The sequence below is a fragment of the Natator depressus genome, chromosome 9 (assembly GCF_965152275.1).
Source record: "Natator depressus isolate rNatDep1 chromosome 9, rNatDep2.hap1, whole genome shotgun sequence".
In the NCBI taxonomy this organism is placed as follows: domain Eukaryota; kingdom Metazoa; phylum Chordata; order Testudines; family Cheloniidae; genus Natator; species Natator depressus.
The window spans coordinates 21,183,013-21,205,873 of NC_134242.1; the positions used below are offsets into that span (position 1 = coordinate 21,183,013).

Sequence of the window (22,861 nt, forward strand, 5' to 3'; positions counted from 1 at the left end):
TCTTGCAAGCACAGAGTCTGAGTGTAGCAAAAGCCTTTTAGTAACAGAGAGAAACAATGTGGCATTATGTTGGGGAACCACCACCAACAGGATTCGTAACACAACCCATGAGCAAAAACCCACCCCAAGCAAATTGGGGCATGCTCTTTCCCTTTGGTTCTTGAGTCCAGCAACCCCAAATCACCCAAAGTCCCAAAAGTCCAATGACCCAAAAGTCTCTGTCCCTGGTCAGGGGAGCCCCAGAGTTCGAAAGTTTATCTGCAGAGCTTTACCTCCCAACCTGGGTGGAGACAGGGGGGCGGGGAAGAGAGGTAAGGGGCACCTTACATGATCTGAAGCTGACCACCCCACAGCTCCATAGGCCTTCGCTCCACTCCGCCAGCCGCCCCACGAACTGCTTCGCTCGGCTCCGCTCCCCACCAGCAGCTCCTGCCATCCCACAAACTGCTCCACCAGCCGGTCCACGAACTGCTCCGCTCCACGTCCCACAAGCAGCTCCCACCGTCCCACAAACTGCTCCACCAGCCTGTCCACAAGGCACTCCAGCCGTCCCGCAAACTGCTCCACAATCTCTCTTCAGGCTCCCCCACTACTTAACACAATGCTCAGTGATTTCAGCTCTTAGTCAGTTCAGCTCTTTGGTGAGTTCAGCTTATAGTAGGAGAGCCTCAGTGCTGGTACACCATTAGCCCAAAGTGAACTCAGCTCAGCAGCCTGTAACTAGACTCCTAATGGAATCAAAATTAGCTCTGATAGTCCACAGGAGAGAGAGGGGAGGAAGTGCAATTAGCATGTAAGGCCCTCACCCAGGGGCCCATACCACCAAGTATTAATACTTGTCCCCAGCCTCTCTCAATTCACAGAGTTTTGGAACCCATGACCCTTGCCTAGCGAGTGCTACTTAGTTGATGGTGAATCCCTCCATCATAACAAAAGGCCAAATACAGTTCCCAGCACAGTTCCCATAATCAGGGTAATAACAATTTATTCTTCCTGCCCCAATAACAGGGACACTGGGGATCCCACAGCAGCCAAAGTGACCATTTGGGCAGCTATGGCCTCATTCTAGGCAGGGTGGGTGTGCCTATGCAAATGAGATCAGCCCCTAAAGTTCTTTTCTACAACTTGCCACACCTCACCACCAGATGTCAGGGTGGAGCTCATCATGACACTGCTTACAAATATATGACATGCAATGAGTTGATATAACAGCATCATTCCACTACCCTCTTCTGCTTTTGCAACAATATGGAAACTGGACACTGATCTGCAAAAATATCTTTCACATTGTGACAATCCAGTACTGGGCTTGTCTTCCAAAAGGAATGGCGGATTGTTGCACTATTGTGAGAAGACTGTAACCCAATTTCTAATCAGCTTGTACCATCTCTTTCATCTAAACAAAAGATGTAATGATAATTATAGAAGTCATATTAAAGATTGCAAAACAGCTTTCATGTCATCTGAACTTTCTAAATCTTGCGTCATTTGAGCTGAATTTTTTCTGCACTTGGTCTCTGCTGGGAGAATGTCTGGAAAATTTTAGCAAAATCCTTTCAGCTCCTCTTGAGTGAACATAATTATTCCCCATTCTTGTTTTTGTGTTTATTAAACACCACTTGCTTTTCATAGAAATAGCTAAAAGAGTCTGATCTCAGAAATTCAGATTTTCCATGTAAGTGTTCATGAGAAGAGCTGTACATGCTTTACTAAACTGTGGGGGAAATACCAGTATTAATATTTGTGTAACCCTTCTGCCCATCGGAGTTGGCAGCAACAACGGCCGGGTTCAGTATCTAGGGGTTCCATTGCAATAACACAACGCAAAACCAGCTCGAGCCCCCACCCAGTGACCTGGGACAAATATATACCACCCCCGCTGGGCGCCTCCAAGAGGCAATACTTCCCCTCTCGCAAGCACAGAGTCTGAGTGTAGCAAAAAGCCTTTTAATAACAGAGAGAAACAATGTGGCATTATCTTGGGAAACACCACCAACAGGATTCATAACACAACCCATGAGCAAAAAACCCACCCCAAGCAAATTGGGGCGTGCCCTTTCCCTTTGGTTCTTGAATCCAGCAACCCAAAACCACCCAAAGCCCCAAAAGTCCAACAACCCAAAAGTCTCTGTCCCTGGTCAGGGCAGCCCCAGAGTTCAAAAGTTTATCTGCAGAGTTTTACCTCCCAACCTGGATGGAGATGGGGGGGGGGGGGGCTAAAGGGGCACCTTACATGGTCCAAAGCTGATTGCCCCACCTCTCCACAGGACTCCACTCTGCCAGCCACCCCCATGAGCTGCTCCAGGCATCAAACAAACTGCTCTGCTCCACCAGCCACTCTGCTCTGCCAGCTGTCCCGCAAACTGCTCTGCTCCGAGAGCCGCTGTGCACTGCCAGCCGTCCCGCAAACTGCTCCGCTCCGCTCCACCAGCCGCTCTGCTCTGCTAGCCGTCCCGCAAACTGCTCCGCAATATATCTTCAGGCTCCCCCATCACTTAGTACAACACCCAGTGACTTCACCTCTTAGTAAGTTTAGTTCTTTTGTGATTTCAGCTTGTAGTAGAGGAGCCTCAGTGCTGGTACACCATTAGCCCAAAGTGAACTCAGCTCAGCAGCCTGTAACTAGACTCCTAATAGAATCAAAATTAGCTCTGATAGTCCACAGGAAAGAGAGAAGAGGAAGTGCAATTAGCACATAAGGCCCTCACCAGGGGGGCCCATACCACCAAGTATTACTACCTGTCCCCAGCCTCTCTTCATTCACTAGGTTTTGGAACCCATGACCTTTCCCTAGCGAGTGCTGCATAGTTGATGGTGAGTCCCTCCATCATAACAAAAGGCCAAGTACAGTTCCACTGTCCTTGATTCACATAATCAGTATAATAACAGTTTATTCCTGCCCCAATAACAGAGAAACTGGGGCTCCTACAGCAGCCAAAGTGACCATCTCGGCAGGTGGGTGTGCCTATGCAAATGACATCAGCCCCTAAAGTTCTTTTCCACAACCCACCATGACTCGCCACCAGATGTCAGGGTAGAGCTCATCCTGACTCTGCTTACATTTGTAAATGCAACACTAAGTATGTGCAACAAAATATTTTAGGAGCACCTCATTTAGGGTATAATCACATTAACCGCAGAAAGGAAGCTATATGCTGGTGAAATATGTTTAGCAGTACTGCTAGCGCCAAGCATTCGAACCAAGTCTAAACTAGAAACTTTTGCCAGTACAGTAATGTGCGCTAGGTGTGACTGGTTTTTTTTCAACATTTCTATACCAGCAAGTGCCCTAATATAGATGCAGTTACACAACCAAAAGCACTCTTTGGCCAGTATAACTTTTTACACTTAGGGAACTAGTAGAAGCTATGCTGGCAAAAAGACTCCAACAATATAAACTGCATCTATACTGGACAGATTTGTGGTACAGCTATACCTGCAAATTTTTTTCTAGTACAGACCTAGCTTGAGTCTTTAGGGTTCACTTGGCTCACGTTTTCAGACTCCTCTTTATCCGTGAGAGTTAGAAGTTTACTTTTCTTTTTAAATGAAAGCTGAGATTCTCATCTAATCACTTGTCCCCAAGAGCTGGCACTTCAAGGTAAACACCAAATATTGCAAGACTCACAGTAAGATCTGAGCTGATAACACTTGGGAGATTGAAATGCACAACATGGAGCCAGTGCAGCTCTTCCCATTCCACAACATGTACTCCACCGTGTGGTTTGGAACAGTATCTGCAACCAATGCCCCTAGTACTTTACTCACCACGTGCGCAGGATATTAGGGCCACTGGATCCATGTGATAGGATTGATGGTCTGCCAACATATTCCTCTTGCTGTGTTCCCCCCATACACACTAGAGAGCTATGCAATAACTCCTACAACACACAGAAGGCATCCTCTATGAATTCATTCTACTGGAGCCTCTCCCTCTGTCCCCAATATGGGATTTAAGTGGTACAGAGGGCCTCAAGTGATTTCAGCTTCAGACTTTTGTGGCAAGCATTTGTACTCAGCTAGTTAATTGCAGCAAGACTCCAAAAGACCAATAGCCACCCTCAGAGCAAGATGATTAGTGCTGGAAGAGCTGACAAGTCCTGGTGGGGAACCTGGAGAAGATCCTTAACTAAAAAAAGGAACACTTGGAACTGGTGCATTTTATAAACCCTTCAAGATTAACTCTGGGGGAAGCCGGAAAATGTTGTCAGGTGTGCACCACAAATAGTGCAATAGGCTTTAGTTCCAACTATTCTGACAGGCAATCACTGACCTGTCTGACTGCCATCACAGACTATCTAAGACTGTAGTCATCCAACCCCTGCTCACCTCCTGTACAGATCACTAAAACTTCTTTCTCCCTGGCCTTACAGACTCCCTAGCTCTTGCCTCAGTCCATCTGAAATTACACAGTGGAAATCACCACTTCCTAAGAAGGAACTTCCAAGGGCAAAACTGTACACCAGAATAACAATGAGACATTTTTGTCCTGGTGTACTTGGTAACACTAAGTTACCTAGAAAAAACAACAAGGAGTCCTTGTGGCACCTTAGAGACTAACAAATTTATTTGGGCATAAGCTCACGAAAGCTCATGCCCAAATAAATTTGTTAGTCTCTAAGGTGCCACAAGGACTCCTCATTGTTTTTGCTGATACAGACTAACATGGCTATCTCTCTGAAATAAGTTACCTAGGTATCCATTACTTCTACAGGGCCCAATCCTAAAATGTGCTGAGCCCATTCAATGCCCAGATGAAATCAATGGGAGTGGAGGGCCTTCAGCACTTGCAGGAAGTGCTCAGGAACTTCCAGGATCAGACCCACAATATATAGAGGAACAGAGATTGATCTGCGATTTTATGAAACTTGTGTGCTGTAAACATTTGTTTCTACTTATTTTTATATTAGCCTTAACTTATCTAATAGTTCAGGCCCCTAGTTTCTGCACTGCTAGACAAGTGGCTGGTGAGACAAAGACAGCTGGGAGATTAAGGAAGTTAAGCTGCTGGATAGTATCTCTGGGGCACTTCTATTGTATTATTGATCAACTTTTGGGGCGGGGGGGCAGCAAAAGAGAAGCACTTTCTGTGCTGGGAACTTGCCATCAAGTTAGGTGTGTCAGCCCCTGCTTCCTAGCAAGGGGTCCTTTGAAATGAGAGCAATGCAGCTTGTGATTGGATAGGGTAGTGATTAGAGTGGATGAGTGACGGGGGTTGAGTCACCCCCTACAGCTGTGTGTGGGGCCCAATCTTTAAAAAGCATACAGGCTGCCTGGGGCTGGTAAGACAATGGCAGCAGGGAGCCAGTCAGCAAGCAAGGATTGGGTGTTGCTTTTGTTTCCTTAACTTTCAGATACTCTACAAGGAAGAACCCTACCCCAGGAGGAAAGTGGCATGTTGCCACCACCACCATCTCCTGCACATCTGGAGCCCCCCACAAGCCAGGCATCCTGACCCTGGAGGCTTCTGTCCAGACTCTGGTCTTGACTTGCTAGGAATAGGACCTGCACATCCCTACTGACAAAAGCCAGGCAGGGGGAACCACCACAGATGAGAGGGGTGTACTGGTGGAGTCCCGCAGGAAAGAACTGCAGGAGGAGGTGGCTCATCTGCGTAAGATCCGGGAGCGTGAGGACTTCATCAGCAGGGCACACTCAGAGGGATGGAGGATGCCAGCCACCTCTACAGGAACACCATAGCAAAGGAGAGCATGGGGTTTCACTCTCAGCCTCCCCGAGCCGGGGGCGGGACGCGAGGTCGCGGCTCCGAACGCTGCCCCTAAGCGTTAACCCCGCGCTCCGCGGCCGCGGATTGGCTAAGAAACCGCTCAACCTTGCTTGAGGTAAACAACCACCGTCCCCGCCTACGCCCTGTTCTCGCGGGACTTCGGCTCCGGCCGGTGCTCTGCCGGAAGGAACCCGGAAGTCGAAGCTGAGCTGGGAAGGGCCGAGTGCAGAGCGCCCACGGGTTAGCGGGTGCTGGCGAGGAAAGGGTCCCTCGCGCCGCCGGGTGGGAGAGGGGCGCGGGACCGGCCCTGCCACCGACTCGGCGGGAAGGGGTGGGCGGCGGCGCAGCGGGACTGGCCCGGCCCGGCCCGGCCTGACACGACACGTGTCTCCTTGTGGGCTGCCCGGGCACTCAGCCCTTGTCGGCCCGCACACGCCGCCCAGGGGCCTTGGGCCTACCGTAGCCTCGCGCCCGCCTGTGTGCGCGGAGAGAGACCCGTGTGCAGGCCCGGGAGGGGGAGCCCTGCGGGTACCTCGCCGCCCTGCCACCAGGGTGCCCCGAGCCCGCGCTGACCCTGCTCTCCGCCCTCCCAGGAGCCGTGTGGCCGGACATGGAGTACATGAAGGCGCCGGTGGCCCCCAGCCAGGGCAACATGTAAGTGACATGGCCCTGGCGCTGCCCGCCGGACGGGGTGGGGCCAGCGAGGGTGTTATGGGGTCGGATTGGGTAGGACTGGAGCGAAGTGCCCGGTCTTTTTGTGAGGCCCCGGCCGGGTCCCCGGAACCCATAGCGGGGATGGCAGGAAATGGAAGCTCGGACGTCTCTGAAATTCCCTGCGAGGGGAGTCCGTGGAGAAGCACCACGAGTCGGGAATCCTTCCCCAGCGCAGCCAGTACAGGCGTCGCTTTCCACCGGTGGCTTGAGCTGGGTTGGCCATTGGTCACTGACACCCTGGGGGGATCTGGGTCTTCATTTCAGGCCAAACCCATACAACCTTCCCGACAAAGTGCACAGTGACAGGATGCATTGGTGTGTGTCCTGGCTGGCAGCAGGCCTTTTTCCTTCTGTCACAACATTTTTCTCTGCCTTTGTTCCTCTAAGTCCCCCCCAAGCATGGTGTTTATTTTTCATTTGTTAATTCTGCTTCATTTACTCAAGCCTGTGCTGCCAGTGTGGCATCCCAATCCCACCAAACCCTGCGAACATGTGCGTGGCATGTTTACGAACTCAGGTGGATATCACAGAAGGAATCCCCAAACAAGTCACGGTTCACTTCTGCAAACAGTGTGAGAGGTATGGTGTGATTACACCGTAGGTTTTAGGCTAATATGTCACTAAAATGTTTAATTTGTGATATTTTTTCATTAATATCATAAGCAATGGTTGGAAATGACCAAGTTTATATTCATAGAATGCAAATGTCTGTTTTGACCTTATCTGTTTTTTTGTTTTTGCTTTTAATTATTATTTTAAGGCTTTTCTTTTGCTGAAGCAGTATTAATTCTGGGATGTGGAGCCACATGTAGGAAAAAAGTAGACTGATTAAGTAGTTTCTGAAGGAAAAAGTGGGTGGGTCAGAGTTGGGGAAAAGTTCAACTACTGTACCTCTGAGTACATGGATTTTAATGTTTTATTATGGAAGCACCAGTTTGGGGTTTATGGTAAACATTTTCTTTTTCTAAACCTAATAATGTTTGAAATAAACAGTGATCTCTGAATAATTTAAATCCATTGAAAGTTTTCCCTTATCTCAGATATCTTCAGCCTCCAGGAACTTGGGTTCAGTGTGCCTTAGAATCGAGAGAACTTCTAACTTTGTGTCTTAAAAAAATCAAAGCTTCGCTTAGTAAGGTTAGTCACTGAATTGCATTTGCGCTGTATAAAATAAGATCTGATTAACTTGTATAGACTTTAGAACTTTCTGGGTAGTCAGTCACATTGACCACTACCCTGTATCAGTTGATTTATGTTAAAGGTGGAGGCTGAAATTCTAACCTCATTGAAATCAATAGTAAAACTCCCATTGACTTTAGCAAGGCCAGGATTTCACCCAGAGTTTGGAGCTAGATCTGGCTAATACAAACAAAACACATCCCTAAAGAAAGCATTTAGTTATCAAAATGAATTTCCGCTATTAAACCAAACAGATATATTATGCATTTGACAATCATGTTAGTGTTACCAGATATTGGTTGGTCTTGTGCCACCACATTGCAGTTTGGACTCGGAAATAGACCACTCTATCTTATTTACTTCGGTTAAATTTACAGTAGCGCACAGTAACCATTTCAGTAAGCCTTTTTTACATTGTTTAAGTAACTGGCAGTTTGTTACTTGACAACTTGCAGCGAAAGCACAAATGGCTGTAGTAGTATTTCTATGTCGGTGGTTTAGATTGAAGGAATTTTTTCAATCTAATTATGTGGAGGTGTAGCATGAATAATATTGATTGGGTTTGTTGTACTGCTAAACATGTTTCTTAGATGTCTTCCAGTCCTCAGTTGCTGATGGTGTACTTTGTAACTCATTACCTGAAGCTTGTGTTCTTAATGGTTAACTTTTCATGCTTTAAACATGCATGTTAGAGAGTCTGACAGGTTATCAACTAGAGGATAATCCTCTTTCTACTGACAGGTGCGGCTGATCGAAGCAAGCTTTGTTTGGACTGAACCACATTCCAGGAGACTTAAAATAAAGCTGACAGTACAAAAAGAGGTAATTGAGATCCATTGCACCTCCTTATAGGTTTTTTTTCTAAGCACTATTTTAGGCGACAAATACAGTAGCATACAGAAAGGCAATTCTCTGTTGGCTGGTGGAGGTCAAGAATGTTCCAGAGGTTATTTGCTTGTCTTGGAGGAAGATGCTGATTTCGCTGTGCCTAAAGCCCACAAATGGAGCAGTATTGACAGTGACCTGAGGAAGGCATTTTGCTTTCTCAGCTGCAGGGAGAAAAGGTAACCCTATGCAGGCAGAGAAGTTAATGAAAGATTCAACCGCCTAAAGAGACAGGCTTATAATAATAATTTCTGAAGACAAACAGGCAACTTTTTTTATCTTGTTTTTTAAAATATGATTTTCTCCATTTTTCTGAGTAATTATTTGGAAAATTGAGGCCTTCATAAAAGCATAACATTTATATTCCATGAATAGTACTGCCAACCTCCATGCATAGCATAACAATAGCTGTCAAGTAATCTTTACTATACCAGTTACTTTGAACTATAATATACTAATTTTTGGTTGAATATTTGCATCAGTGATGTAAACTATAAAATGGCGCCATCTTCAACCAGAAAGAAAATTTGTAATCATTCTTAAATTTGGTTCTACAGGTGATGAATGGAGCAATCCTTCAACAAGTGTTTGTGGTGGAGTATGTAGTTCAGCCTCAAATGTGTGATGACTGTCATAGAGTTGAAGCTAAGGATTTCTGGAAAGCGGTGGTTCAGGTCAGACAAAAGGTAAAAACAATAGTAATGTTCTTCAGTATCCGTCTAGTTCAGTAACTGGTCAGGTGACCAATACTGAATGCCTTCTTTTGAAGCATAAGCTTCTCAAATGCATCTGGCCAATACAGGAATACAGTCTGCAAACATAAGGTGGAAATCTTTCCCTCGCCCCAGCCAGTCTGCTCTCTGAGGCATGAACATTAATGGCCCCTTCACGCTGTATCCCAATTAAAGTAACTGCAGATGCTTCACTAGCCTTCTTTGTGCTTTTCTGTATCCCCTTTTGGTCATCTTTTTAGGAACTCTTACTCTCCTCTTATCCAAAACATTTAAGCCTGTGCATCCCAGTGAACCACAAGCCAGTAGCTGGGAGAGGGGTCTCATACAGACAGGTAAACACCCTTCCCGATCTGCCTCTCTGGTATGCATCTTCACGTGTCAGGCAATATGCAATATTGACATGCTTGGATGGAGGGCCTGGATTATGGAAAAGGCATGTAGAGATGATGATAGCTACTTACCCTCACCCACCTATAAGGAAAGGAGGAAGAAAACCCTGCTCCTCTGATTCCAGCTCACCTGGCCTTGGGGGAAGGGATGAGAAGATCTGTTTCCTGGCCTAAAAGGGTGAGCATCAGAACTTAAAGTGAACATGAACCATCAATCTCATGCATATATAGTATATTGTGCACACAAAAATGTTTAAGGAACATTTTTAAAGTTGCAAAGTCAATAAGGTATTTAGGAAATATCAGAATTAAGGTTGCCAGCCTTGTACATATGCTCCAAAGTATGGGGCCACCAGAGCTTTTCAAAGAAAAGGTCACCAGAATTCTTTAACATTGCAAAACTATTTTTTTCCATTGCCTTGTTTTCGAAAATGACTGAACCCTTTTGGCTGACATTAAAAATAAAAATATATCCGCTAGAGGCAGGCTCTTGGCATGGAAGTTTCAGCCCAAATAGTAAAGATCAGCGAAATTAGCTAAAAACAGGGTCTTATAATGGGAAGTTCTGGGCAATCTTAATAAGTGAAGCTACCAGCCCCACCTATAATATAGTGGTATTGAAATATTTTCCTTATTCTCCAGCCTCCTCCTAACATTAGCTGACCTCTTGTTTCCTTTTTTGGCCCCAGCCATACGGTGAGCTAACACCTACATCTTTTTTCCATAAGTCTAAAACTAATTCAGATATAGTGAGTGTCTGAGCATCTAAGTTGCACTTTCTGATATGTTTTATTTTGCACCTGTCTGCGGGGCATTTCATATGTCATTGTTAAGGCAGGTTATTTGTAATGCTGTCACAGGTTGTCATGAATTCTTCAATTTTTGCTTTTCTTAAACTTCACTGCAACTCACTGCTCATCTGGAGAGCCACTAGCTTTTAATTAAAAAAATATGATTTTCTAGCCATTTTGGTTGCAAAGGTAACCTTCTAAACATGAAAATATAACTGATGCTGTCTTGCTAAGTCCTACCAATATGCAGAGATTCTCTAGAGGATGCACCTTTGCCTTACGTAAAAATTCTAAAACCTTGTAATGTAAGACTGTAAAATGTGCTTTATTAAAATAAGACCTGATATCATTTTTTAAGAATGTTTTTTCGTTTTTTTTTTTTTTTTTTTTTTTCCCCACTTGAAATTAACATTTAGGACACTTAATATACTTGAAAAATTTCTGAGACTTTTTAACTGCATTTGTGACTATTTCACTTTTTGCTAGGAAAAAGCAGCAGGAAGTGTTTTATTTTACCCCAATATTTTGCTTTGACCAACAGCCAACTTCAGTCATTCTATTGCTCAGACACTAATGGGTATGTCTACACTGCAGCTGGAACTGGGCCTTCCAACCAGGTATACAGACATGCTAAATCCACTCAAGCTAGCATGCTAATTAATAGCTGCGTAGATGTTTCATCATCAGTCCAGTCCAGTCCAGCCACACAAGTATGGACCTGGGGGGGAGAGTGGGCTTGTACTCCGCCAACTAGCCAGTGCCACAATGTCCACACATTAGCGTCTATGTCTACCCGAACTGGCAGGCACGCTCCCAGCTGCAGTGTGGTAGACATAGCCTTAGTTTTGTACAGTCCTTTTGTGATTCCTTTCAGGTCTGCCTAAGACTTGACTAGTCTAAATAATCTTGTTCTTAGCGGACTGCCTGCTGGCAGTTTGCATCCTCCTGAAACTGTTTTGCTTCTAAAGTGATGGAAAACACACTTCCTAGGCAATAATCTTTAAGCTGTGCAGTGTTTGATAAGGTGATCAGATATATGAACTAAACATTTGAGTAGCTTGGTTTTTTAAAATGTCCATATTTGCATTTCTTTAACTAGTATTCAAGTTCACCACTTGAGAAAAGGAAGCGAATGGGTGCATATTACAATTTTAGTGCCATGTAGCTCATGGGGCTAGTTGAATTTGTTTTTTTTTTTTTTTTTTTAAATCATTTCAGTTTTATAATATCAGTTAAATTTAATCCCATTAGAATCAGAAGGATGGGTTATTTATAATTGTTTAAGATCCGATGTATTGAAAAAATCAATATTACAGAAACAAGAAATAAGAGTAAATAAGAGAGGTTTAAAAGCAACACAGGCATAAATAGAGCAGTTGCTTGTGCATTCACGTACATGTATGGTAAATTTTCAGTAGTTCTCTTGTAATAAAGACTTCATTCAGTGTCTAAGCTTATTCAGTTTCCCCATTTGTAATTTTGGGATAATGATACTGACCTCCTTTGTAAAGTGCTTGGAGAGCTACTGATAAAAAGCACTATATAAGAACTATTTATTTTATTTTCTGCTTCAGTTGATCGTTCCATGTTCATGGTTACCCTGTTGATGCATTTGCAGATAACTTGAAGGTTGTTACATTTTCATAATCTAACCTAGATTTCACTTTTTAACTTTAGACTCTGCACAAAAAAACTTTCTACTATTTGGAACAATTGATTTTAAAACACAGGCTTCATCAAAATACTCTTCGGATCAAAGAGATTCATGGTAAGTGAAGTGGCTTGCCAATAATCTTTATGTAAAATGACTGAAGTAATTGAAATTGGAAGTCTCTGGGTCCGAAAAATAAGTACTAGTATTCCATTTTTGTGCACATTGGTTGCTGAGAGGTATGACTTAGATATAGCCTGTTTTATGGTGAAAAATACCCATTTAAAGTACAATATAGTATCTTCATGTAGCTGTATTTTTTTTAAGATGGCCTGGATTTCTATTATGGTTCAAAGCAACATGCCCAGAAGATGGTAGACTTTCTTCAGTGTACAGTTCCTTCCAGGTATTTTGCCATAGTTTATTACATTCTAACTCAGATATTCAAGAGCTGTTGGAAAATTACTTTGCTGATCCTTTATTTTGAAAATTGTATGTAAAGTGCAGAATCAGCAGTTCTTAGATGCAATGAGTCTTTTGTAATTACAACAAAGTGAAGCTACCAGCCCCAAAGTCTCCAATTTTCTCCTGAGACATCATGGAACTAACCCTTTTGTCCATTGTCCTGTTTTCCATGTTGTTCCTAGTTTTCTTGTGATATGAAGCTATATATTTGCAAGTCTTTCTACTACGATATTTTGTGCTGAGAGAATGAATTACCGTCTGTATATTTCTTATGCCTCATTTTGCTCCTTTAAAGTTTTACTTATGCTTTTTAGATCAAAATCATCCCAGCGTTTGATTTCACATGATATTCATAGCAATGCCTACAATTACAAAAGCACTTTCTCTGTGGAGATTGTTCCAGTATGTAAGGTAGCTTTCTTTTTTTTTATTTTTTTTTAAAGGAATAAAATATATTACCAATTTACAGTGGCTTTAATTTACATTTTTGATCATGAGTCAGGATTGTTTGGTTTTTTTTAAACAAGATCTTTTGGTAAATGCGTTCTTAGTGGGGAAAAAAGCTGTCATCAAGCAGTCCATTAGTTTGGAAAGTATTTTAAAAAGCATGCTCAGAATCCTTTTGGAAGGGGGTAGAGTGCTTGTTTCTCCAAACTTCTGGCTGAAACCAGCACTTACAAGCCCAATGTGCAACATATCTGTATAATTACGTCAAAAGCAAAACCAATCCACCTCAAAATTTACATGCCAAATTTCATCCCATGGTAGAATTTGACTGAAAAGTTTGGTGTACAATTGTGTGAAGTGTTTGAGAGAGAGAATGGCTTGAGAATTTCCCGGTTCGCTTTCAGAGATCTTGCAAACTGGGTTTTTGGCTCATTTCACTGAAAAGTAGATTTACCTATAACCTTCAAACTGCACCTCTGTTCTGTATTGCTTAACACGTAAAAATGCTTTTTTGCTGGCTTTAGAGAGGGTTCTGGTATAGTAGCACTTATGTAATAACACCTTTAAATATTAAGGTAAATACGTATTCCAATGCACTGAAAACATACACTTGTGTTTCCATGCATTTGCACCTCTTCTTTGATTTACATGTTGAAAGTTTGCTGGACCCAAATGAAGATGACCATTAGCAGTGGTAGTGGTTGTCAGGGTGTCATGTGGGTTTGTCTCAGTCCAGTAGCTGGAGAAGCAAAATATAGGCAAAATATAAACTTCTGGGCAAGTTTAAAAAAAATAACTGCACCAAGTGTGAAAAGCTCTTCCGAGCAGGGATAGTCTTGGTGTGTGTTTATAGTGAGTCTAGCACAGTGGGGCTTTAATGAGATTTTGATTAGCCCCTTTGGGTATTACTACAATATTTATATTTAATGAGGGTGGTTATCTGTAGATAATTGAGGTCTGTATTTTAGACAATTTGCCTAAAAATGTATCCAGTATTTATAGCCTAGTCATTTGGGTAGCTAAGAAAAGTATTGCTGCTCACAAATTGAGCCCCGCTGAATACGTACTATAGTTAGTGTAAAACATCTTTTCCACCTTTGAGCATTTTTGCTAATTTACGAGACAGCGACCCACACTACTGACTTCTTATCAGTACTTTATACCCTGAGAAAACAATTAATGTTAATCCCCGAAAAAGTAAAGAGTGATCCCTGAAGAAGCCTTAATATGGTACAACCTTACCTTTCCTCAAGTTTACAGAAATATCCAAAACTTTCTGCTAAGTAGGAGAACCATGCAAAGTGCACTATGCAGATGGACAGTGTCTTCCTCCTTTGTTCAACTGAAGGTTGGGGGGGAAATGGCTTTGCGCTGTAACTAAAAAGCTACTTTCTTACCAATTGTCAAAGATTTGCCATGGGAACGTTAGAAACTCACTTCTCAGCCATGCAGTATTGTACAATTAGATTTCCCCTCATCTACCCCCCACCCCCAGTTGTTTGTTCATAGCATCTATGTTGAATGGTGATAGTGGTGGTTCTCAAACTCAATTTAAGGACTTGTTTAAACAAGTTTTAGTACTTTGCTAAAAATCTGAATATAACTAAAAACAAGAAAACAAATGTGTGAAATTTTGTCTCTTGCTGCACAGGACAATGTTGTATGTCTGTCTCCAAAACTGGCACAGAGCCTTGGGAATATGAGCCAGATTTGTGTGTGCATCAGAGTAACAAGTACTGTCCACCTCATTGATCCCAACACTCTGCAGAGTAAGTTGGGGGAGGGGAGCTGTTGTTCGTTTTTTCCCCTTGAGCGTTAATCCTGTTGTCTAGTAGTAATTCTTCTGTTTCAGAGTAGCAGCTGTGTTAGTCCGTATCTGCAAAAAGAACAGGAGTACCTGTGGCACCTTAGAGACTAACAAATTTATCAGAGCATAAGCTTTCGTGGGCTACGGCCCACTTCATCGGATGCATAGAATGGAACATATAGTAAGAACACACACACACACACACACACCCCCAAACAAACTGTATGAGGCTAATTAAGATGCGCTATTATCAGCAGGAGAGAAACTTTTGTAGTGATGATCAAGATGGCCCATTTAGACAGTTGACAAGAAGGTGTGAGGATACTTAACACGGTTAAATAGATTCAATATGTGTAATGACCCAGCCACTCCCAGTCTCTATTCAAACCCAGGTTAATGGTATCTAGCTTACATATTAAGTCAAGCTCAGCAGTTTCTCGTTGGAGTCTGTTTTTGAAGCTTTTCTCTTGCAAAATTGCCACCTTAAGTCATTTACTGAGTGGCCAGAGAGGTTGAAGTGTTCTCTTCCTACTGGTTTTTGAATGTTATGATTTCTGATGTCAGATTTGTGACCATTTATTCTTTTGTATAGAGACTATCCGGTTTGGCCAATGTACATGGCAGAGGAGCATTGCTGGCACATGATGGCATATATCACATTGGTAGATGTGCAGGTGAAAGAGCCCCTGATGGCATGGCTAATGTGAGAACAGCATTCTTCTGTTGGCATTGTTCTTACGGAATGTTTTCCTGATGCACATCTTGTGTTTCAGACCTTAATTTTGAAAGATTAAATCAGTTTTCTCACTGCCAAACAAATTAATGGCAAACTAAGAAATTAATCTTAGCCCCTGAATTCTCTACTATTGTATACAAAATGTACCACAAATTAAAGAATTGCAGAGGCTATCTGGATGATATTTTCCTTTTGTCACTTTGCTGTGCCATGTAAGCCGTGTCTACTTTAGAAAGGGTTTATTGTTATAGCTCTACCAGCCAGCTCTGATAGTTGAGTTCTTGTATTGCCGGTGTCGTTTATACCAGACTTAAACTGTCTACATTAGGGGTTTTGCCAGCACAGGTGTGTTGGTTAGAAGTGACTTTTTAAGTGTAGACCAGGCCTTAGTCTATCACAGGCATATTCCTTCAGAATTAAGATGGAGATACAGAATGCAAACTGACATGTGACTCAGGCCAGGTTTGCACTAGGAGCGCTTCATGGGAATAGCAGTACCAGTATATTTTACCAGCGAAGCACTCCTAGTGTGGGTGTAGCTTATTCCAGTCTTCCCTTCCCAACAAAATAAGCTATACTGGCAAAAGTACAGTTTTGCTGGTACTGTATAACTGCATCTACACTAGGGAGTCTTGTCAGTCAGATCACCCTGATTTTGACAATGCTACATCACCAGTAGTTTATAGTGTACACCTGGCCTCAATGCTTCTACTCTGTTGAAGTGTAATATCACTGATCATTTGGAAGTTGCCTTGATTTTTGGCTTAATAATGCATATTGAGTCCGAAAGCAATTTTCCTGTGCCCACAAAGGTCTGTATTTGCCCTTTCAGTTGCTGACATTGATGGAAACACTTACTGGCGTCACCCTTTCAATAGCTTGTTCCATCCAAAGCAGTTGGAGGAGTTCATTGTAATAGATATCACCAGGGTCCAAGAGAGAAAACAAGGTGCAGGTGCAGGGATGAGATCAAACAAAGTAAGAGTTTATTTGCCTTATTGAACACTTTGGAAACCGGGTTCCTTGTCTGGGATTCTGTTTTGGCTCACTCAGTGTTACAAAGCACACTGCACATTTTTCCAAATATAGCCCAAAATGTTCTGACTATTGTTAGCTGGTGAAGCTTTCCCCTAAGAAAGTTGCAATACATCGTTCTCATTCATTGGGAATTGCATACACATCATATGAATTCCCTTTTCAGAAATTATTTTGCTTCAACATTAAGTTAAAATTTGATTGTTATAAGCTTCTTACTCTTAGGTTAATATTTTAGGTCACAATTTCATAATGAAGCATTTTATGCAGTCCAACACTTACGAGTATTGTGGATACCAGCTAAGATTATTTATAACTAAATGAACCATATTTGATAAATATCTTGACAAATATTCCACCTGAATGCCTAGATCAAATTAGTACTAGAGACTGGTGTTCAGAAGTCAATTCACCTCTCTTAATAGTTTTTTATTACAGATCTTGTAGCAGTTGTTCTTCCTTAATAACACAAGACTGTGGCTTGGCACTTTTGTCCTACACAGAGACTTCTATGTAACAATGCCTAGCCTTTGGTTTGCTGCTCTACGTTTTTTATATTTCCTTACCAAATAATATTGATCCAACAACTCTATATGGTACATAATGAAATAAAAACAATCTTTGTGATCATATTTATAGGAGGAAATCTAAATGGAATCTGTGAAAATTTCCCATTTCCATTTGTTTGTCTTCAGTAAAAAGACAATCATTAACAATAAGAAAATGGAAATATAAGCTGGATACAGAAAGCCAGTATTACTGATGCAATATCAAATGGTACACAGTACAGCAATAGAAGTGTTTTTAATTATGCAGCGGAAAATGAAACTCTCCATCTCATTACAAAAATTTTTGTTTCCATTTTTCAAGCACACTCTTGCTGAAGCCTGGGTACAGAAAACCTCAGAGATGAATACAGATAATCAGTATTTCTGCCGCACTCACTTGGGGCACCTTCTAAATCCTGGAGACCTAGTCTTGGGGTTTGTATGATATATGCTATTTTCAATCAATATTTGATTGACTGAGACAGATTTTGCAGGTTAATAAAATCTCAACTTCCTGTAACACTGACCCCAAAGTTACAGGACATGGGGGACAGGAAAGATCTTGTAATTCTGTCATTTTGGAAAAGGGTTTTGGGCTGGTAGGAGAAGAGGGTGGCTTCTGTTTTTTAAAGTGTCTGTTTAAACCAGCAGTTCTCAAACTGTGGATCAGGACCCCAGTGTGGGTTGCAATCCCGTTTTAATGGAGTCACCAGGGCTGGCATTAGACTTGCTGGGGCCCAGGGCCAAAGCCTGAACCCTGAGTGGCACTGCTCTGACTTCAGCTTCAGCCCTGGGCAGTAGAGCACAGGTTACAGGCCCCCTGCCAGGGGCTGAAGACTTGGGCTTCGACTTCCCCCCCAGCCCACCTAGGGTGGCAGGGCTCAGGCTTCAGTTCCTTCTCCTGGGGTCATGTAGTAATTTTTGTTGTCAGAAGGGGGATCACAGTGCAATGAAGTTTGAGAACCCCTGGTCTAAACCAAAACTTGTAAAAATGGCACTTTTTGACTCAGTACTACTGCCTGTGCGTGTTCAGAATTGTATCTAATTAGTTTTTGCTATGGTTAGCACTGAAGAGCTATCACAACTGTGGGAAGCTGATCTGGATTCGGCTCATGCTTTCACAACAGAATTGTGAACTGTTCTAATTTTCAAAATTAGAAGTTGCAGGAAAATTTGAGGGTGGAGAAGAGGCCCTTGGTCATGGCCAGGAAGAGGTCATTGGTGACCTTAGTGAGAGAAGTCTCAATGGCAGAGAGGGACAAAAGCCAGAGTGGAATGGGGTCAGTCATCTAGCAGTCAGAATCAAAGCAATGAGTGTATAGTGCACATATGACAAACATACTGCTTAGACATGGAGAGGCTTGGGAGGGTTTTTAAGATGCCACGGTAGGGACATGTTCAAAGACCAAGTATGCTGGAATGTGTCGGAAGTCAAGAGGGGATGGAGACAACGGAACAGGTTGAAGGGTATGCTCTGCAGCTTGATAGCATGTAATGTACTTGATCGCTGTCAGTGTGTGTTAGATACATCATATTAGATACCTTATAATGTAAAGAGTTTAACTTGTTTATCAAGGATACTTAGTAGCATGGATTTTCTTCCCTGTTGTGTATCATTACTACTTTTTGGAAGTATTTTCTCTCTTTTGTGTGAACTATAAAATTGTTGTTTCTTCTTGGAAGTATAAAACATGAAAGGTTAAGTATTCAAGCTATTAAGTGTGATGTAAATATCTTCCTTTTAGATTTGACTTGGCCAATTGTAACCTCAATGACGAATTTGCAAATAAGATGAACCCACACAATGTTCCTGATGTGGTAAGGTCCTAGAGTCGTCTCCTTGTAGAGAAGTTTGTTTCTTGTGCATAATTGAAGATGAGAACGTTGTGGTCTATAAAATGTATGTTGTAGTCCTAGCTTAAAAATCTGGGGAAATGAGGTATTAGCACCAACATCCTGGTCAAATTCCAGTTTTGGAAATTATATTCTGGCTGTTTAAATTTTCCCTGTTTTGATTGGCTTTCTTAAAGACGTGCCTTAGCTCAAACAGGAATTAATTCAAGGAAGTCCTGTAGCCTGTGTTATGCAGAAGGTCAAATTAGATGATCACAGTTATCCCTTCTGCTCTTCTGGATCTGTAGTACACATATATAGCTTGGAAAGGACTTTGGGAGCCCTTTGTATGACAAGCTCTATGTAAATAGTGTGAGAACTTCACTATTCAGGCTCAATGAGGTGCCTGACTCAGTCCTTTATCCTATACAGCTTTCCATTGCTGCCCTCTTGTGACCAATTATTTTATTACAGAATCCACAATGCAGTACAATTCCTTGTTTCAGAGATCAAAGAATATTAGTGTTTTTCTGAAAGTTGGTCTAAAATGATATCTTCTGTGTAGGTTTTAATAAAGAAGAGTTATGACCGTACTAAACGCCAGCGTCACAGGAACTGGAAACTGAAAGAGCTGGAAAGGGACAGAGAAGGCATGGATACAGATGACGAAAGGTTTGGTTTCTGCGCAGTAACTCTTCCCCTTGAACCATTTGTGCAGGGTCCAGTAATGGGCAGCATTTCTCAATCTCTCCTGATAATGGCACTAGATTTAGTTCATGCTCAGGTCTAAAGAGTATCCAGAATAAGTGGAGACACCACTCCTCCTCTTCTTCCACACAGGCAGGTACAACTGGCACTCCGTAAGGGGGAGTGCATGCTCACCATTATCAGAAGATGGCTTAGCAGGTCTGGTCTCCCTGCATTCTAGGGAGAGGTATACCTCTTCACTGCTCCCTACTGCAGGAAGTGCCTTAAAGACACAATTTAGCCCTGAGTGCTTAGAGTGAAATCTCATCCCACTTTTGACTGCTTTGTGAAATTGCAGGAGAGATTGATATTTGAGACAATATAGTAAAACTTTCTTGAATTTTGCCCACAATCTTACAGCCATTACTAAAGATTACACAGTATAAGCACGGACTACAAAGACTTAAAACTGGAATCATTAGTGAGTAGGGTCACAGACCACATGTCTGTGGGCAACCAGTTAGACATTAAGCTGTCTAAAGAGACATCTGCAAGGGAGAGGAAATGTTTGTCATTGGTATGTTCAGTAACAAATTGTATACAACAGCTGACTAGCTCTAATGTCTACCTGACTGGAAAATGGAAGCAAAAGATCAGAGTTAAATTGGAATGTAAAAGCTACAGAATATTAGTGGCATACTATAAGCTACCCGAAGACTGAATTACAAATATGGGGATGTTAAAAGAGCATATGTCTGAGGGACCAAATCCTGTAATCATTTCTTGATGTGCAATGCTTCCCTACACTTGATGGCCCTTGAGAGGAGCAAAGAAGTGAGATGTAGAGCAGTTATTTAAGTGCTGACCGCATGCTCAAGACATAAAATAAGTGCCTTAAATCCATGCAAGTAGAAGGGCAGTGGTCAGTGAGTCATGCCTATCCTTCTCCCCAACTCTAAAGTTTCTGTCTTGTTTTTGAATACATTCAGGCAACTTGGGATTTGGGGGATGGAGCTAGGGTTCTGCCATTTGTTCAGTGGTCCCCACAGCACCCATAGAAATATAAGCCGCTCTTCATGTTTTTTAATCTTTAATCTGTGCTTGAAGCACACAGCTGCAGCTTCTACCAAATGTATTCTGTGTATAATAAAAACAAGAGCACTTGTCAACTCCAGAAGTTTTCTGAGTTAGTCTCTCCCCGCCCATCCCCATTGGGGTTTTACCTGCAATAGAGTTTCACCTCTAGGATTGGCCTAAATAGTTATCTGGCATGATTCCACTGGGCTGCTAGCCTGCCACACTCCAGAGTTTGCATAATTCTAAAGGAAAAGAGAGTTAATGTATTCAATTGAGTTTGTTGCTTTTTTAGGCAGTACCAGGACTTCCTTGAAGATCTTGAAGAAGATGAGGCAATTAGAAGGAATGTCAATATTTATAAAGGTAAGTCAAAACACTTGTGACTTCAGATTTTATTTAGCTTCTGGTAATTCAGAAGGATTTGAATGCTCAGGGTAAAGTGACATACACTTAGAAGAATGCATATTGCTTGAGGTCATAATGTCAACAGGTATTTTACAGCCTTTGATTACTGTGTGTTCATGTTTTGTATTTGCAACAAAGGTAGGATCGGCATGGAAGTCTAATTTGGGGGGAAAAAAACAGTTGTAGGAAGGATTGGTCTATAATGCAGCAGCCTGTATGAAAGTGACAGGGTGTATTCATTGCTTTAAGCTATGAGATTTCTTGGAGCTATTATTTCCTTATTTGGTTTTTCTTTTGGTTTTTTAGATTCAAAAATTCCAGTGGAAAGTGACACAGATGATGAAGGTGCTCCACGAATCAGTCTGGCTGAGATGCTAGAGGAACTCCATATCTCCCAGGATGCCACTGGTGGGGAGGGTTCTGATATGATGACACAATAAGCATATGCATTAATAAATGCAATCATTGTACTCTCTTGAGGAGAAACTATCCTGCCCAGAAATAAATGTAATGAACTGTTGAACTAATTGTAGACATTCATGTAGTCTTGTGAATATAAAAGGCTGTGCACGTAAACCTCTTACCCATAAATAAGTGTGTGTGCGCTATACAAACTGCTGATGAGGATCAGATTTAATAAACTCAAACTCCTGATGAAGGTGTCACAACATAAGGCCTGCAAATTTTTCAGATGTTCTCCTGCTGCCTTCTCCCTATGACTTCTGCAATGTGAGTGCAAGCTGAAACTGCAGGTGTATCTACATGATTGTTTTGAGGTTAAGATGCAAGATGAGGAGTCAAGAGCGATGGGTTCTGTTCCTGATTCTGCCAGACTTTCTGTAGCTTCCTCTCCTGTAAAAGATGTTTATCATCTTAACAGGAGAGTTGTTAGGCTAGATTTGCTTGGAAAGTGCTTTAAGATCTTTGAATGGAAGATGTAATATGAATTTATTCAGCAAAATTTCTGGTAAATACGAGTAAACTGTTTGCTCCTCTACTGTGTGCATAAGGATTTTATGTAACATATGTAAGTCAGTTGCCAGTACAGCCCTCTGAATCACAAAGCTTGGCCATCCTTGCTCATTGTAGGATATACTGCACTATCCTAAATGGCAATATCCATATGTTAATTTAACATGAATAAATATCTCCAGTTGTGAATCTTACATTTGAAACTTAGAACTCTGAACACTTGTTATTAGCAAATAACTCAGTATATTAACAATGTCACTGTCAACTGTTAAAACTTTTATAACAATTAAGTGAGTAACACCAAAGACGGCATGGTCAAAATGTGCAATTGTTCTGGTATAACAGAACATTAAATATTGACATCCTTCAGTTTGTTCTGTTTTACTGCAGAGGGGTTGGTGGAATTGCATGAGAGCTTTCAGGTTTGACAAATCTATAATGGGATAGAAAGGATAAACCTATACAGGGCAGTAAAACCAGTCTTGCCACCATCTTTTTAACTCTTCTAAAAAGATGCAAGGTAACTAGAATATGAAGTAAGGAAGAAACTCTCTCTCTCCTTGCTTCACTGTAAAATTTAAAGAGGTAGAAAGTTAAAAGAAGACCTAATGTCTAGTGTCAATTCAGTAGAGGATATAGTCTCTAACTGTATCATACACAGCCTAGGAATTGGACTTAGGTGTGGACCATTCCTTCCTACATGTATTTTTGTGATGTACAAGATGGGCAGGACTGAGGTCCAACCAAAGCAAGCTTCTCTTAAGATTAGGTTAATAGT

General features: G+C 42.1%; 1 protein-coding gene across 3 annotated transcripts; it reads left to right on the plus strand.

Moving 5' to 3' along the window:
• The first annotated feature begins 5,615 nt into the window (after positions 1 to 5,615).
• On the plus strand, positions 5,616 to 22,384 carry NMD3 (NMD3 ribosome export adaptor). 3 transcript variants are annotated; one of them, XM_074963637.1, is made up of 16 exons: positions 5,616 to 5,843; positions 6,322 to 6,382; positions 6,887 to 7,021; positions 7,483 to 7,579; positions 8,363 to 8,443; positions 9,064 to 9,192; positions 12,098 to 12,188; positions 12,399 to 12,477; positions 12,851 to 12,947; positions 14,635 to 14,752; positions 16,359 to 16,504; positions 17,432 to 17,544; positions 18,855 to 18,927; positions 19,508 to 19,614; positions 20,999 to 21,069; positions 21,418 to 22,384. In XM_074963637.1, the coding sequence occupies exons 2-16, from the start codon at positions 6,339 to 6,341 to the stop codon at positions 21,549 to 21,551; spliced, it is 1,515 nt and encodes a 504-aa protein (XP_074819738.1). In that variant the 5' UTR covers positions 5,616 to 5,843; positions 6,322 to 6,338; the 3' UTR covers positions 21,552 to 22,384. The 3 variants fall into 3 exon arrangements, with proteins under 3 accessions (XP_074819738.1, XP_074819737.1, XP_074819736.1); XM_074963636.1 differs by lacking the exon at positions 5,616 to 5,843 and adding an exon at positions 5,896 to 5,968; XM_074963635.1 differs by lacking the exon at positions 5,616 to 5,843 and having other exon boundaries at positions 6,039 to 6,382.
• The last annotated feature ends 477 nt before the right edge of the window (positions 22,385 to 22,861 follow it).